The 15921-nt window shown below is 43.0% G+C and overlaps 1 protein-coding gene across 1 annotated transcript in view; it reads right to left on the reverse strand.

The window, feature by feature from the left end:
* Positions 1-12818: 12818 nt before the first annotated feature.
* TACR3 (tachykinin receptor 3) overlaps positions 12819-15921 on the reverse strand; it is a 34504-nt gene continuing 31401 nt past the window's right edge. Inside the window, exon 5 of the mRNA XM_081925164.1 lies at positions 12819-14339. Coding sequence (XP_081781290.1) covers positions 14024-14339 — 316 coding nt within the window. The 3' untranslated portion in view covers positions 12819-14023. The remainder of the gene's footprint in view (positions 14340-15921) is intronic.

The following is a 15921-nucleotide window of genomic DNA, read 5'->3' on the forward strand; positions in this document are numbered from 1 at the left end:
TTGACCCCCCTCTCTCTATGGGAGAGAAGTGGCCTCTTTGGCTATTTCTATCGGCCCATATGGGACCAACATGAATGTCCTGGCCTGGTGAAATTTTAATTCCTTACCCCTACGGTTATGATTCGTGGGTTCCCACTTAATTTTATTTTGATTTTAAATGTGATTTGAATTGTATTTTAAACTAAGCATTTGATTTTGTGTTTTTATTGTATTTTATATATTTGGTGTTAGCCGCCCTAAGCCCGGTCTCAGTCACGGAGGGCAGGGTATTATTATTATTATTATTATTATTATTAATAATAAACCCGTTCTTCAGCTTGCGGCTTTCCCTCTAGCTCACATCATGGCAACTTTCCACTCTCCACTCTGGCTTTGTCTTTCTAATTACCCATGAAGTGAGGGAAGGGCCTTGCCCATTTGCCATCCTGCACAAAGCGCCCTTCCTTTGTTCCCCTTAATGGCCAATCACCTAGGTAATCTGTTCACCAGTTTGGCTTATATTTTAACACTTGCTGGATCCAGCGTCAGAAGGGGCTCAGCCTACAGTCTACTCTCCCCCAACTCATAACAGTCTATCTTTGTGCATTGTGAATCACTGAGGGGATATTTACTGAAACCTTTTCTGTATGTGCTACTGGTGCGCATGAATACTGTTTACACAAACGGATAAATGAACTTTCTTTCTTTCTTTCTTTCTTTCTTTCTTTCTTTCTTTCTTTCTTTCTTTCTTTCTTCCTTTCTTTCTTTCTTCCTTTCTTCCTTTCTTCCTTTCTTCCTTTCTTCCTTTCTTCCTTTCTTCCTTTCTTCCTTTCTTCCTTTCTTCCTTTCTTCCTTTCTTCCTTTCTTCCTTTCTTCCTTTCTTCCTTTCTTTCTTTTTCTTTATACATACATACATACATACATACCCCGCCCATCTGGCTGGGTTTCCCCAGCCACTCAAAAGCAACAAAACATTAAACATTAAAAACAGGGCTGCCTTCAGATGTCTTCTAAAAGTCAGATAGTTGACTTCTGGTGGTAGGGTGTTCCACAAGGCGGGTGCCACTACTGAGAAGGCCCTCTGCCTGGTTCCCTGTAGCTTCACTTCTCACAGTGAGGGAACTGCCAGAAGGCCCTCAGAGGTGGACCTCAGTATCCGGGCAGAAAGATGGGGGTGGAGACTCTTCTTCAGGTACACTGGACCGAGGCCAAGTACATGAACATGACATCAGAAATGGCAACATCCAAAACTTAGTGGAGGAATATTACAACCACCCAGGATACTCTGTAACTTATCTGAAAGCAGTCATTCTTGGACAAAGGAGCTTATTGGGAAGATGGCAATGTTAAGCTACTGAATTAGAATTCATTATGAGGCGGCTGTTCATCATCCCTGCACTTATGTGTATACATACCTCTGCAACCCAGGATAAGACTTCATGCATCTGTTTGCAGTCCACAAAAAACTTATGCCATAATAAGTGTGCTGGTCTTTAAGATGCCACAAGATTCTTTGTTGTTCTGTGTACAAGAGGGAATTTAGTCAAAGGCGGTTACATTTCTAATCAGCATCTGCCAAGGAAAGCAGAACAGAATTACCTCTGAGAAATGGTGACTTAGCTGAAGATACCCAGTAAGCCTTCTGGCAGAATTGAGATTTGAACCTGTGCTTCCTAACTCCATGGCTGGATTTAGGAGCGGGGAACTGAGACAATTGTCTAGGGTACCAGGCAGTGGGGTGGGACAGGGGGTATGGAGAGGCTTGTTGCAGGCTGCTTACTCTAAAATCCACTGAACAGCTGAAGCAAATTGTACCAACAGTTCAATTGCGTGACCGGGTGGTGATAGCCCCAGCACCCCAGGATCAAAAGGAAGGAATAAAAACTCTGACAACATTATATGGAATTAAAATTAGGCCACAACTTTATTAAACTTCTGAATGTAGGAAGACCTTGGCTTGGGTGTGTATCTCTCCCAGCCCCCCAGCCGGGGGGGGACTGGGGCTCATCAGGGTAAACAGGATATGGGGGTGCTCTGCAAGACGTAAGTGTAGCAGGCAGCCAAGCCCATATCCCTGCACTTAGGTAGTTCACTGATGACCTTTCAGTGTATGGCCAGTGACACCCATATATATGTATATGTGTGTGTACACACACCCACACCCTGGAATTGCTGCTGCAGGGGGGTGAGTCACCACTTCATGCCCCACCCCCAATATAGGGAAGAAAAGGCTAAAGGATTCCACCCAAGGCCATAAAAGTTGTGACGAACTGCTACGGGGAAGACAAAAACCTGCCAATGCAGGAATTTTTCCCCCTGGCCCTTCAACAGCAACCAGTCAAAGACTGTAGCAACGCCTGCTAAACAGGAAGAAAAAGTTAACCTGCAAACAAGAAACATTAAACATAAGGAGAGGAAGGAGGATGAATCTCCAGAGCCGAATGCCTGGCTATTGTTGGCTCCATCCTCTATTTATAAATGGGGCTGGCCCCACCTCCCAGCAAGAAACTTGATTGCTGAGGCTGGGCGTGAACCTCCACAATTAACACTGAGAGGCAAGCCAGCCCCTGTTTGCCAGTAAGCTCCCTGGGAACTGTAGCACCACAAGCGATCCCACAAAGGGTACCCACAATGTAAAGTGTGAGTGCTCATTTCCCACATGTACACATGAGGGGTTTTTTTAATAATAAAAAAAGCCCCTCCCTCCCTCCCTCCCTCCCTCTCTCCCTTCCTTCCTTCCTTCCTCTTTATTTGGTGTTAGGGTCGGCAAGGTTTTACCTGCCTGGGTCTGTCAAGTCCCGTGGGGATCTCTCCATGGGCTGGATCGTGAGTGCACGTATGATTTCTGGCATCTGGGCATGTGCAGACGTGATTTCTGGCGCCACGGAACCGAGTCCCCACTCCGCTTTAGCACAGCATGCAGGGACTTGCTGAGCGGGCAGCTCGGTTCGGGGGCGGCTCATGGGTTAGTTAAACTGCCCGCATGGGATGCTTGTGGCCCATGGGCCGCAGGTTGCTGATCCGTGTTAGGGGAAGGGTAGCATCTCTGGTGTGGGACACATCATGCTCCTTCTGGTGTATGTTGTCCACCTTTGGTTCCTCCCCCCCACGCCACTCATCTCTCACCTGTGGCTCCTAGAAGCTGTCAGCATGCGATATGGCCACACCCTAGGAATGGATTCAACTGGCTGGCTAAACCAGGTAAGGGTAGCTGATGGCTCTCAAACCGTTAGTGACTTAGGGACTTTCCTTGCATGTGAAGACAGCCTCCAGGAGATTGAGTGGATGAGACCAACAGCAGGTCCATTGTTCAAGAAGGCAGTTTCTGCATGTGCTGTAGAGGTAATTGAGGAGCAGATGAAGCTCATCAACCTGGGAAGGTAGCCCATCTAGGAGAAGGAAAACTCTGACCCAAAGCCTCAGCTGCCTTGTGGGATATATTCGGGAGAAGAAAAGGCTAAGGAGTAAACCCTACACAAATCCAAAGTTCCTAAGATGGCGTCTTGTATGCCTCCTTCTGGCAACTCCTGTAGCCAAGCTGGTGCCAAATGTATTGCTTTCCTTTCCTTTGGACCACATCAGCGAGACCAAGAGAGGGGTCTTGTCATGTGGGCAGCCCAGGACCTCCACACACACTGCCCACCCTTGTGCCCTGGGGAAGTTACTTCATTGACTTCACTCGCCCAGGTGCACTCCATTCTCTTTTTAAAAAGATGAATAAAATACAGAAAGCTAAAAGTATTTAAAAGATAATCATTTAAAAATAACCAGACTTTTAAGTAAAACAATATGAAAAACAGATCTGTTTTTCATATTGTTTTACTTAAAAGTCTGGTTATTTTTAAATGATTATCTTTTAAATACTTTTAGCTTTCTGTATTTTATTCATCTTTTTAAAAATTTGTGCAAGCTGACTTGAGTCTGGACGAAAGGTTGTTGCTGGTATCCATCTGTCTCGAGAGAGAGAATGGAGTGCACCTGGGCGAGTGAAGTCAATGAAGTAACTTCCCCAGGGCACAAGGGTGGGCAGTGTGTGTGGAGGTCCTGGGCTGCCCACATGACAAGACCCCTCTCTTGGTCTCGCTGATGTGGTCCAAAGGAAAGGAAAGCAATCCATTTAATTAAAACCATTAGATAGACTTGTACGTGATTTTGCTTGAAACACACATTTCTGCAAAGCACATTTCCTCTAATATAATATATTTTAATGCCATTTTCACCCACACATGCATTTTTATGCTAGGGTTGCCATATTTCAAAAAGTGAAAATTTGAACACAAATTTGTTGAGCTATTTTTAAGGAAATTCACACAGATTTGAAGGATAGCTGCATTTTCATTTTCATGGTGTGTATTTTTTGAAAAGAAATTGCAAATCAGGCAAGTTTGCCTTTAAATGTGAAGTGAATGAAACTTCTCCTCCATCCATGCCTTCAAGTCTATGCCTCTTACTTGGGACTAAGCTTCACTGGACTTAATATTCCATGATCAGTCACAGGCCAGTGCTGTATGTTAAACAATAAACACTCAGCAATGCCTAAGTCAGCATGGAAATGTCTGTGGAATTATCCCAAAATCAGAGTGCAAGTGAAGGAGCCCAGGTCCCCAGAGGGAAGATTTCCAGATGAAGATATTTTTGGTTCTGTGCCTAATGAATATCGCAAAATGGATATGGTTTCATATGCTAGGAGGTGAGAGGTTGTGAGAGCAAAGTCTGCCCATATCCTTTATAGCCGTTTTGATTTTTAAAGGCTGTTTCTCAAGTTGCTTTTCATATTTAGAAAATCAGACCTAGAGGAGGTAATCCCTGAGCAACCCCTGGATGCAGATGAATAATTCACGGTCTAAATAAATGTATAAATATACAGTGGTACCTCGGGTTTAGTACTTAATTCGTTCCAGAGGTCCGTTCTTAACCTGAAACTGTTCTTAACCTGAAGCACCACTTTAGCTAATGGGGCCTCCCGCTGCCTCCGCACCGCTGGAGCATGATTTCTGTTCTCATCCTGAAGCAAAGTTCTTAACCAGGCAGAGGGCCTTCTCGGTAGTGGCGCCCACCCTGTGGAACGCCCTTCCAGCAGATGTCAAAGCGATAAACAACTACCTGACATTCAGAAGACATCTTAAGGCAGCCCTGTTCAGGGAAGTTTTTAACTTGTGATATTTTAGTGTATTTTTGGTTTTTATGGAAGCCGCCCAGAGTGGCTGGGGAGGCCCAGCCAGATGGGCGGGGTATAAATAATAAATTATTATTATTATTATTATTATTATTATTATTATTATTATTATTAACCAGGGGTACTATTTCTGGGTTAGTGGAGTCTGTAACCTGAAGCGTATGTAACCTGAAGTGTATGTAACCCGAGGTACCACTGTAATATATTTCTATCACCTAGCTATGCAATAATTCTAAAAAGTCCGCACCCCCACCCCCCCAGATCTACAGCTGGTGGCCAACAGAATGCCTGACAATAACCAAATAATCTTAAGTGGCTTCACAGCTTCCCAAAGCAGGCACAGCTTGTTGACTTTCAAATACTAACTGCACCACAGCAGCGGAATACAAAATCCAGAACATGAAGGCTATTTACAGATGTGTTTCAGAAAACATGTCAGATGTGTTTTGACTTATAAAGTCTTCTTCAGTGGCGTATAGTTCAAGGGCGTTCTCCTGTGTGTGGTCTCACAGAGTCAATTCATATAATATGTTACTTCAGATTCACCATTTGCTTTGTAGCAATATCCAAGCCCTAATGTCTCTTAGTCTTCATTTTTCTCATAGAGGGATGCTCTGTGCCTCTCTCAGATTTGGAATAGCAAATCCTGTTTGCCCACTGATGTAGCTCACTGCATATTGTCCGAAGAGATTAGCTGCTCTACCTTGCGACACACCCTAGACCACAAGAAGTTATATTTAGGAGGCCTCAACAATTGAGCCAGCCTGATTTTAGCCAGCCAGCTGCACACAGTCTTCAGGCAATTTCAGCTTTTTCAGCCACCTCTCCTGTAAAAAATAACACCATCCAGATATATTCGACGCACAGCTTGCTGTATCGTTACGCTGCGAAGGGTACCAAAGGGCGCTATGATGTATTTTTATCAAAAGTCCAGGACGTGACAGATTTTTGTCAAGGAAGCAGAGGTTACCTGCTGAGGTTTGCCGCTTAGGCAAGCCCAAATAATCAAGATGAAGCCCAAGTTTACAGTCTAGCTGCAGAAAGTGCACATTGGGTAAATTTTCTTGCAGCATAAAATTTGCTGAATGTGAACATGCTATGGGGACAAGAATGATATTTTCCAGATACAGAATAATGTACTTTCAGTACACAGATAACTTTCAGGACACAGAAATGTTCTGCCTCTAAGAAAGAAGGAACTCCTTGGCAAAACATTGAGCATCTGGAGGAGTCATTAACCTGCCCCCTGGGATCATCAGATCATAGGTGACCTCTGCATCCACAGATGTATTCTATGGTTTTTTGGGTAGTTTTGTTGTCATCCTGTCAAAATTCATGAAGGATCCATGCCTTGAATCAATGTTTTTGGTGGTGCTCACAAGTACTGAAGCTATGATTTTCATTGTGTGGTCTACCATTGTAAGCTTTAATTTGATGATATTTCCTCCCAGAGAGACTCCACGTAAAATCAGGGCTTTTGGGGTGGGAACTAACCAGAACTCAGTTCTGGCACCTCTCATGTGAGTTCTGGCACCTCTCAGGTGGGCAACATTGCCATTCTAATAGAATGATGCAATGAATGATTGAATTCATGGTGAACTCTGGCACCTCTTTTTCTAGAAAAATAGCACTCTGTAAAATCATGCAGATTCAAGAGGACCCCTTTCAATTTATTGCATCTGACTTTTACCCAAACCCTTTGGAAGTGCAAAGTGTACCAGTTCAGCCTGCTCTTCAAGTGCTAAAGGTGTCTTCAAGCCTCTGCTCTCCTTTCTTACAGTTTGCTATCTTTAAACTGAACTTGGGCATATACTGTATAACCAAAGTGTGGTGTAGTGGTTAAGAGCGGTAGTCTCTAATCTGGGGAACCGGGTTCGCGTCTCCGCTCCTCCACATGCAGCTGCTGGGTGACCTTGGGCCAGTCACACTTCTATGAAGTCTCTCAGCCCCACTCACCTCACAGAGTGTTTGTTGTGGGGGAGGAAGGGAAAGGAGAATGTTAGCCGCTTTGAGACTCCTCAAAGGGAGTGAAAGGCGGGATATCAAATCCAAACTCTTCTTCTTCTTCTTCTTCAAAGTTTCCTGTCGTTGATTTCTGGGCTTGTTTCAACATGTTGATGTTTACCCGTGTAGCCTTGTGCAGTCCCAGAAAACACCTTAGGATCCCTCCTGCACTTTAACATAACCAGTTCCATCTGCTACACAAGTAGCATCACTAGTGGGATAGAGCAGGGAATCACAGTACTGTACTGGCTTCTATGTTGTGGAGTATATGTCTCAAAGAAACCCATGTCAAACAGAGACTGCCAGTTCTTTAGAAGATAATATTAGACTTTCCCATAATATTTCCCATAATATCAGACTTTCCCATTCAGAAAGGATTTGGATTGGAGTACAGTGGTACCTTGGGTTAAGTACTTAATTCGTTCCGGAGGTCTGTTCTTAACCTGAAACTGTTCTTAACCTGAAGCACCACATTAGCTAATTGGGCCTCCTACTGCCGCTGCACCACCGGAGCCTGATTTCTGTTCTTATCTTGAAGCAAAGTTCTTAATCTGAAGCACTATTTCTGGGTTAGCGGAGTGTGTAACCTGAAGCATATGTAACCTGAGGTACCACTGTAGCTGGATCTGTAGTTGGATTGGAGTTCATACACACCGTACAAAGAATGCTGGGAGCTGTAGTTTACCCCCTGACAGATCTACAATTCCTAGCTCTCTTAACAAACTACAATTCCCAGTCATGTGCCTTCAGTGCGCTTTAAATGTATGATGTGTACACAGCCAAGACGTTAAATGTTCTTGTCTTTTAATATTATAACAAGCTGCAGTATTTGTTTGGGTTGCTCAGTAGTTTTAAACTCTTTCATACTGTCCTGTCCTGTGAACACACAGAAACAGACACAGACACACAGAATGTTTTGATCCATTTGGGAGCAAAAAGCTTTGCCTTTTCTGTGGATTTTCCTGTGGTTCTCACCTCCTCAGAAGTGTGGATCCTGCCTGGGGATGTGCAAAAAGTAATTCCTGCTCAGTGGTGTGTTCTTACCAGGCCACCTCCATCAGAGCATCCTTTGCTGTGTGAACCCATATGTGACCCCGGAGACACTGTTTCATTCTTACTGTAAAAATATTTTCCGGAAAGCTTCAAATGGAAATTGATCTCCCTCCTTTCTCATGTTGCAAACCTGGCTTTTAAAAATCAGACTATCCCTACATGGGCTTCACAGCGGCAAGAACTTCATTTCCTAGTGTGCAGCTTGATGATTCTACAGTATTGTGACATTTCATTGAGTCAGTAATTATGGAAATTACTCCTAATGAAGTGTAAAAACAAGCTGACAATTGCCATGGGGGTGGAGAAAATAACCTCCAATCTTTGATTTGTTGAACAAAGCAGCAGAGAGTGACCTTTGAAGGAAAAGGCAAGGCTGATTTGAGTTTCCCCTGTAACTTTTCCAACCTCTGTTATGAGTAAGTTAATTGACCTATGAATTCCCTGCTCTTCAGGTACATTCAAGCTACTTTACTGTTTGTTTCTCCATGCTAAATGGATTCTCCAGGGTCATAAAAGGAGGCAAGCTCTGGCCATTAACTACCTAAGGAAGGTGGCCTAGGAGAAGGTGGAATCTTTTGGGCTCTGGGGGCCAAATCTTTATCTGGCCCCCATCCCATGCATGGGGTTCCCAAGTGCCTGATAGCCTGCTGACTGTCAGGGTCTTGGGGACCGCAGTGCAAAGGACATTGCCCAGTCTTTCATAACCTGACATTTTCTACATGTTGCAGGACCTCAGCTACCATCATCCCTGACCATTGGCCATGCTATCTTGGGATTATGGGAATTGGAGTCCAAAACTCTGGGAGGGCACAAGGTTGGAGGAAATCTGTGCTACATATTCATCGTGTTTGAATAAAATGTACTGGGACAAACCACCCTTTCATATTTTTGGGCAAATGGGCTGTTCTAGCTGTTCTTAGGCAAGTGGTATAAACAATGGACTGGATCCAGAACAAATTAGTCACACTTGTATCCCATTAAGACCAATGTGAAATGACTAACAGAAGCCCTTGAAATCAAAGGAACATCCTTGTGACCACTTGTCCTGGAACCAACCCAATATTCTTGTGATGCAAAAAGCATAGTTTGCTTCTCAGTGACTACAGTATTAGCACCAGGCATGAAGAGCTACACATTTGGGAAACCTGGGCACAATCCAAATTGAGTTTAACCCCTTTTCTCACTTTTAAGCCTACTCACAGCCTTGCCTCTTCTTATCTATTTTCTCTGTTTTCACTCTAACCTTAAAAACCAATCTCCTACTAGACTTCCACTGCTGTATACTATTAGTGGATGTCAGAGGTGAGGGGCTGATGGGGTTGGTTGGTGCTGTGGAACTGGCCTCATGACAGCAACATCTGTGCCTCTTAACAGGATGGTCTGGAGTGGGTGGGGCAGAGAGCGGGCACATTGGCATAGCCAACCTACTGCCCCACCAGCAGCTCATGCTTGTCTTCGCACTCCTTCATGGGCATACATGGAACTGCCTCCATCTGACCTTCTCCTAAGGAATGTTTAAACATTCAATTTCCCCCCTTGTGAGTACTTCTTTATATTCATTGTTGATTAACTTGATACTATTACCATTTCTGTGATGATTATGGTCCTGGTTTTTAACTTTTCCATTTCCATTTCTGTAAGCTGAAGCCACAAAAGGTGTCTGCTATCTGCCCCTGCCTAGGTCATTTGATTGCCCTTTTTACCCATTGCTGTCTTTTTTGTTTGTATATATTTTATTTGTATATATATTTTGCTTGTTTTATGTTGCTATGGCCGTTGGCTAATGTGAATAAAGTCTATCATCTATCTATCTATCTATCTATCTATCTATCTATCTATCTATCTATCTATCATCTATCTATCTATCTATCTATCATCTATCATCTATCTATCTATCTATCTATCTATCTATCTATCATCTATCTATCTATCTATCTATCATCTATCATCTATCTATATCTATCTATCTATCTATCTATCTATCTATCTATCTATCTATCTATCTATCATCTATCTATCTCTATCTATCTCTATCTATCTATCTATCTATCTATCTATCTATCTATCTATCATCTATCTATCTATCTATCTATCTATCTATCTATCTATCTATCTATCTATCATCTATCTATATCTATCTATCTATCTATCTATCTATCTATCTATCTATCTATCTATCTATCTATCTATCTATCATCATCTATCTATCTATCTATCTATCTATCTATCTATCTATCTATCTGCCCCTGCTTCCCTGTTCTGGTCAGGGGGCCTTTCAGAATCACATGGGAGTTGATGCCAGGAGGCTTCAGACCAGGTCAGTAGAAATCAGTGCTTCTATCTGGGGACCCCAAGCTTCACACTTTGCCCTTGCATGCCTAGTAACAATCTTTTCCTTTCCCACTTTTATTTCACCTTTTTTTAAGAGTGTGAGCTTATGAGCAGGGATGAATTCATTTCATTCCTGCACAGCGTTTAATATATTGTAGGCACTTCAATATACCATGGCAATGAATCCAGGGAAAGTAATACCATTTAAATTCCCAATAATTTCTGGAGCAGAGTCTTAAACATGCCAGTGGGACTTAACACGTCCTTAACATTGGCTGAATGGTGTCCCAAGGTCCTCCCCATCTTAACTGTGCATCTCTATAACAATTAGCGCCTGGACAGCAGAACACTGGTAACTTGGTAAGTGACTTTCATGGTTACCATGACATCTGGCATTACGGATCTCTCCAAAGCAAAGCAGGGACATTCTTCTAATAAATCTCAGCATGCAGCAGAAACACAAGGTGTTGATTCTATAATATTTCAGCAGCAAGAAAATATTTTCAAACATGGGTTTCATTTTCTCTCTCTACTTTTTTTTACATTTGATCACGTGCCATTGCACATTTGTAAAGACATATACTTTACAAAATATTACAATATTAAACCTGTACAGACAAAACTGGTTTGAACTGAGTGGAGGAAAAAATGTCCTTGCAATGTAATGTACATTCCATTTTTTGTACAATCTTCACAGTTCCTTCTAATGTAGTGTTCCTTGGACACTGAGCACTGTTATGGGACTTCTTCTGTCAACCTCCATGTTCTGTTCAGGAGTGAACCAAAGATGAAGCTGGGCTGAAACGAAGGACTCTTTCTTGATTTTGTACAGTCCTGTGATTGATTCTCTATGCTTGGACTTCTTGCCAGGTCTTGAGGTCATGAGGATCCAGAAAGCCTATTGATTGGCTCTCCAGGGAGCTAGGTTGCAATAACAGTAGAAAGGTGAAATGATTGTTAAACAAAAGGATACCAGATGAATTTTTTTCCCCTATCTAAAAACCCCTGCATTGAACTCTGGAGACAAACTTCTTCCATCAACCAGAAATTGTATAGACCAGGTGGAACAATAGCATCGGCAGGCAAGGCAGCATGACTCAATATTCAATTTCCATTTCACCAGTCCCCTCATTTTGAGAAGGTTCCTCCTTTGAGGTCAACTATGACTGTGTTTCATTTCCTTAGCAATTGTCCACTTACATGTCACATGTTATACAATCTCAAAATCACCCTGAGCATTTGGGTAATCATTTATCTCCGGTATGAAAACTCTTGGAAGAAGGTTTCTGTGACATTAAATTATGAGGTATGGAATTGAGGTGAATTATTCATTTTCTTGCGTCATCCTGGCTTGGATGGGGCTATGAAGTTACTGACCGATAAATCCTGGGTTTTTCCAGCAAGGGTCAAAACTTAATTAACAACAACAACAACAACAACTTATTATTTATAGCCCACCCACCTGGCTGGGTTTCCCCAGCCACTCTTTGCTGTCATACAACACAGTATTTGCATGCAGAACATTGCATCTTCAATTTACAATAACTCCAAGAAGGTTGGACGAGGCCCCTGCCTGAAGTCCTGGAGAGTTACTGCCAGTCAGTGTAATTCAGAGGTGGGAAAACCCAAGAGTTAATGTGGCCCTAGAGCCATCTCTGCTTGGCCTTCAGGACTCACTAGGCCATAAAAGCTCCCCTAGCCACACACCCCTTTTAGGCCATGTCCCTCAGCATCCCTGCCCTGCACCCTCCTTTCACAGGTGCCTTCTGTGCCAACTTTTAAACACCTGCTGAATACTCTTCTGTTCCACCGGGCCTATGCAGGCAATTAAGAGTGCACCCCCCACTTAATGTATATAATGGGTAAGATCAAGTAATATAGCATACCCTCCAAACTTCCCTATACAGGATTGCCTTTAGACGGCTCGGGGGGGTCAGATAACTCCATACCCTCCAACATTCCTCTAAGGAAAAGTGGGACATTTGGGGATCAAATCAGAAACTGAGACGGCTTCTCTAAATCAGGGACAAACTCTCGGAGAATAGGGACACTTGGAGGGTTTGCTATAGAAGCTTTCTATGGTATGAAAAAAAACACCATGAAAGGGTGGGTGGGAAGTCAATGGATGTGAGTGCCGTTTAAAAGAATTTGTAAATTCTGAAAACTTAATGAAAAGGTTCACTTCTAATGGTTTTATTGTTTGGATTTATGTTTTTATATTGTTGTAAACCACTGTGATATATCTTTGGCATATAATTACCGTATTTTTTAAATAAATAAATAAATAGTGCTTTTGCCCAGCTGGAATGTGTCCCTGAACTGTGATAAGTTATCTTGCTTGTCTGGTTAGAGAGATATGCATATGTAAATGTGCACATAGAAGCCTCTGACTTCTGTATGAAATGAAGCTCAGTCCGTCCTTCCACCCTTTCTCCCTTCCGATGTAGCAAATGGGACTGATGTAGGATATCATTATTTTAGTTGTGCTTTTTGTTTTAAATGACATCGTACAGTTGCTGGACTTGTTACGCTGTTCCCCTCTCTGTCAAGAGGAATGGTGGCATAGAAATAAAATTAAACAGCATTGGCATCAATGTCATTCTCTGAAGTAGGGAGTAGGTGATGAGGTAGGAACCTGCTAGCCCTATACAGAAGCCCTTCTCTTGAAAGGTTAGCTGTCTCCCAGCTACATAGTGAAGTCTAGATCCATCCAACAATGCTAGGTGGAAGATTAGCAAAATCTGCTTCTCGGAGAATTTTAACCATTTTTTTTTTTAAGTTCTTGTCCATCAAATTAAATAGTAAAACTGAACCAAATGCTGGTAGAGGTTTTGTGCCATTGTAAATGGTAGCGTTTACAAGTCAGCAAGTTAGAGAAGAGCCACCTGTTGCCTTAACTGCCAATAAAATTTCTGCACGTCACACGGACTGGAACCAGATGCACTGGATTGGAACCAGAACAAGGTAGTTGCACTTTTAGCTCTCATTGAAATCAATGGGACTTAAGTTAGCTATGACTAACCTCTCACATGGATTTCAGTGGAATCCAATTTGCTCCGGATTCAGACCATTTTTTGAAAAAACCAAACATTCCATTTTACAATATGGCACTGTACCATTAGACTGATGTAAACAGGTATCATGTCAGTGTTGTATTTTCCAAAGCACAGAGACAAGTTGAGCTCAAGAAGGCTTATGATGACAACATACTTATGCACACACACATGCAATCAGTGCTCGGGATCTGTAGCTTAGTTGCCTTCCAAAAGTTTGGATGTTTAGTTCTAAGGCAGGCATGGCCAAACTTGGCCCTCCAGATGTTTTGGAACTACAATTCCCATCATCCCTGACCACTGGTCCTGTTAGCTAGGGATGATGGGAGTTGTAGTCCCAAAACAACTGGAGGGCCAAGTTTGGCCATGCATGTTCTAAGCATTGTCCTATGAGCAATACTCCTTTCTCTCACATCCACTTAAGACTTTAGGAGTACTCGTCCACTGATGTATATGGAGAGTTGATGTAACTCGATGCTGTTGACATGGCTTTGGAGCTCCTGTGTGAGCAACCATTGAAGTTGGGTTCCTGTGAAGGAGCTCTTTTCTTGCGGCTAGATTTGGTGGTTTCTCCATCGCTGGGGTCAAATACCACCGACATGCTGGATTCCATTCTGGAAACTGTGTACAGGCTACTTTGCCTCGTAGGGTGGAACCTGGTTGTCTTGAGTTCCAGTTCATCGTAACTAGATACTTCGATGAAAGGACACCACTGGAAAGCTCTCTTGAAACCAGCTCTGAACCTGAAAGCAAAGAAACCCAGTCACTCACAATGTATTTGTACCACAGGAGATATCAAACAGCATAATGTTGCAAGCTTAGGCGCCTAAAATGGTGGGGAGAGGTTGCGGTGTTTAAACATGTAGTACAGTTACTATGGCAGAAAATGTAATCAGGCTTGTGGGACGAAGGGGGAATGGAGAAAGGGGAACAAGCAGCACAAAGGGACATACCAGGGAACAAGGAAGTGTTTAACTGAGAAGGCACTCTTCACATGGTTGTGTGCACATTCACCAATGGGAGTTAAACATCTAGGGACCTGTTAGCATGTTTGAGAAATGAACAGAACATGTGGAGGACATCTGGGGTGTACTTGTGCAAGACATCTAGCGTGCCAGAGGTAAACACTAAGGGAAAAGAGGCAAATTAGATTAACCAATTAGATACCGAAGTGTCTATCATTAGCTTTTAAGGAACCCCAGTGTCTTAAGAACCGTATAAATATGAGGTACGTGTGATCTCTTGGACTTGGTCTCCTGCCCTTGTGCTGGACAGGAGAGCACGGGATCCCTGGTGGGCAGGTCACCTCCACTGGTCAACTGTTTCTGATTAGTCTGTAACCACAGAAAAGTCTTCAAGAAACAATTCTGTGCAGCTAACCAATTGAGTTTCTTAGCTTTAAGCTTTTAACTCGATTATTCAATTGCCTGTTTCCTGGTATAAACTTGCAATAAGCTTTAAAAAATTCAATTTCTTTTGGGTGCATGCCAGGGATCCAGGTGTCTGTCTGCCTAGTTATGTGACCTGGACCCTGTGATCATCATCTGAGACCCTTCTTTGTGTGCCTCCTCCACAGGAGGTCTAGAAAGTAGCCTTTTCTGTGGTGGCTCTCCACTTGTGGAATGCTCATCCACGGAAAACTTGCCTGGTGTCTTCATTACATAACTTTAAGTGCAAGGCAAAAACATTCTTTTTCTTCCAGGCCTTCGGCTAATTAAACAACCTATAGCCTTTTAAACAGAGGTATTGTTTTCGTTTCTTATTATGGTATGCATTTCGGTGTTTTTATATTGCAAACCACCCTGTGATTTTTGCATAAAGTCCAGCTACAATCAGGTTAGCTTCTCCCCTGCAATAAAGGCTTAGGTTAGTTATCTGGATTTGTGAAGACCTGCTGATAAAAGCCAAAGGACTGTGTATGTTTGAGGAGACTCTTGAGAGTCCCATGGACTGCAAGAAGATCAAACCTATCCATTCTTAAGGAAATCAGCCCTGAGGGCTCACTGGAAGGACAGATCGTGAAGCTGAGGCTCCAATACTTTGGCCACCTCATGAGAAGAGAAGACTCCCTGGAAAAGACCCTGATGTTGGGAAAGATGGAGGGCACAAGGAGAAGGGGATGACAGAGGACGAGATGGTTGGATAGTGTCTTCGAAGCTACCAGCATGAGTTTGACCAAACTGCGGGAGGCAGTGGAAGACAGAAGTGCCTGGCGTGCTCTGGTCCATGGGGTCACGAAGAGTTGGACACGACTAAACGACTAAACAACAACAACAACATGTTTACAGATGTAGACAATAACAGAAGCTCTGGGCAGGGACCGAT

Source organism: Podarcis melisellensis, assembly GCF_964234715.1.
Source record: "Podarcis melisellensis genome assembly, chromosome: 9".
Lineage (NCBI taxonomy): Eukaryota > Metazoa > Chordata > Lepidosauria > Squamata > Lacertidae > Podarcis > Podarcis melisellensis.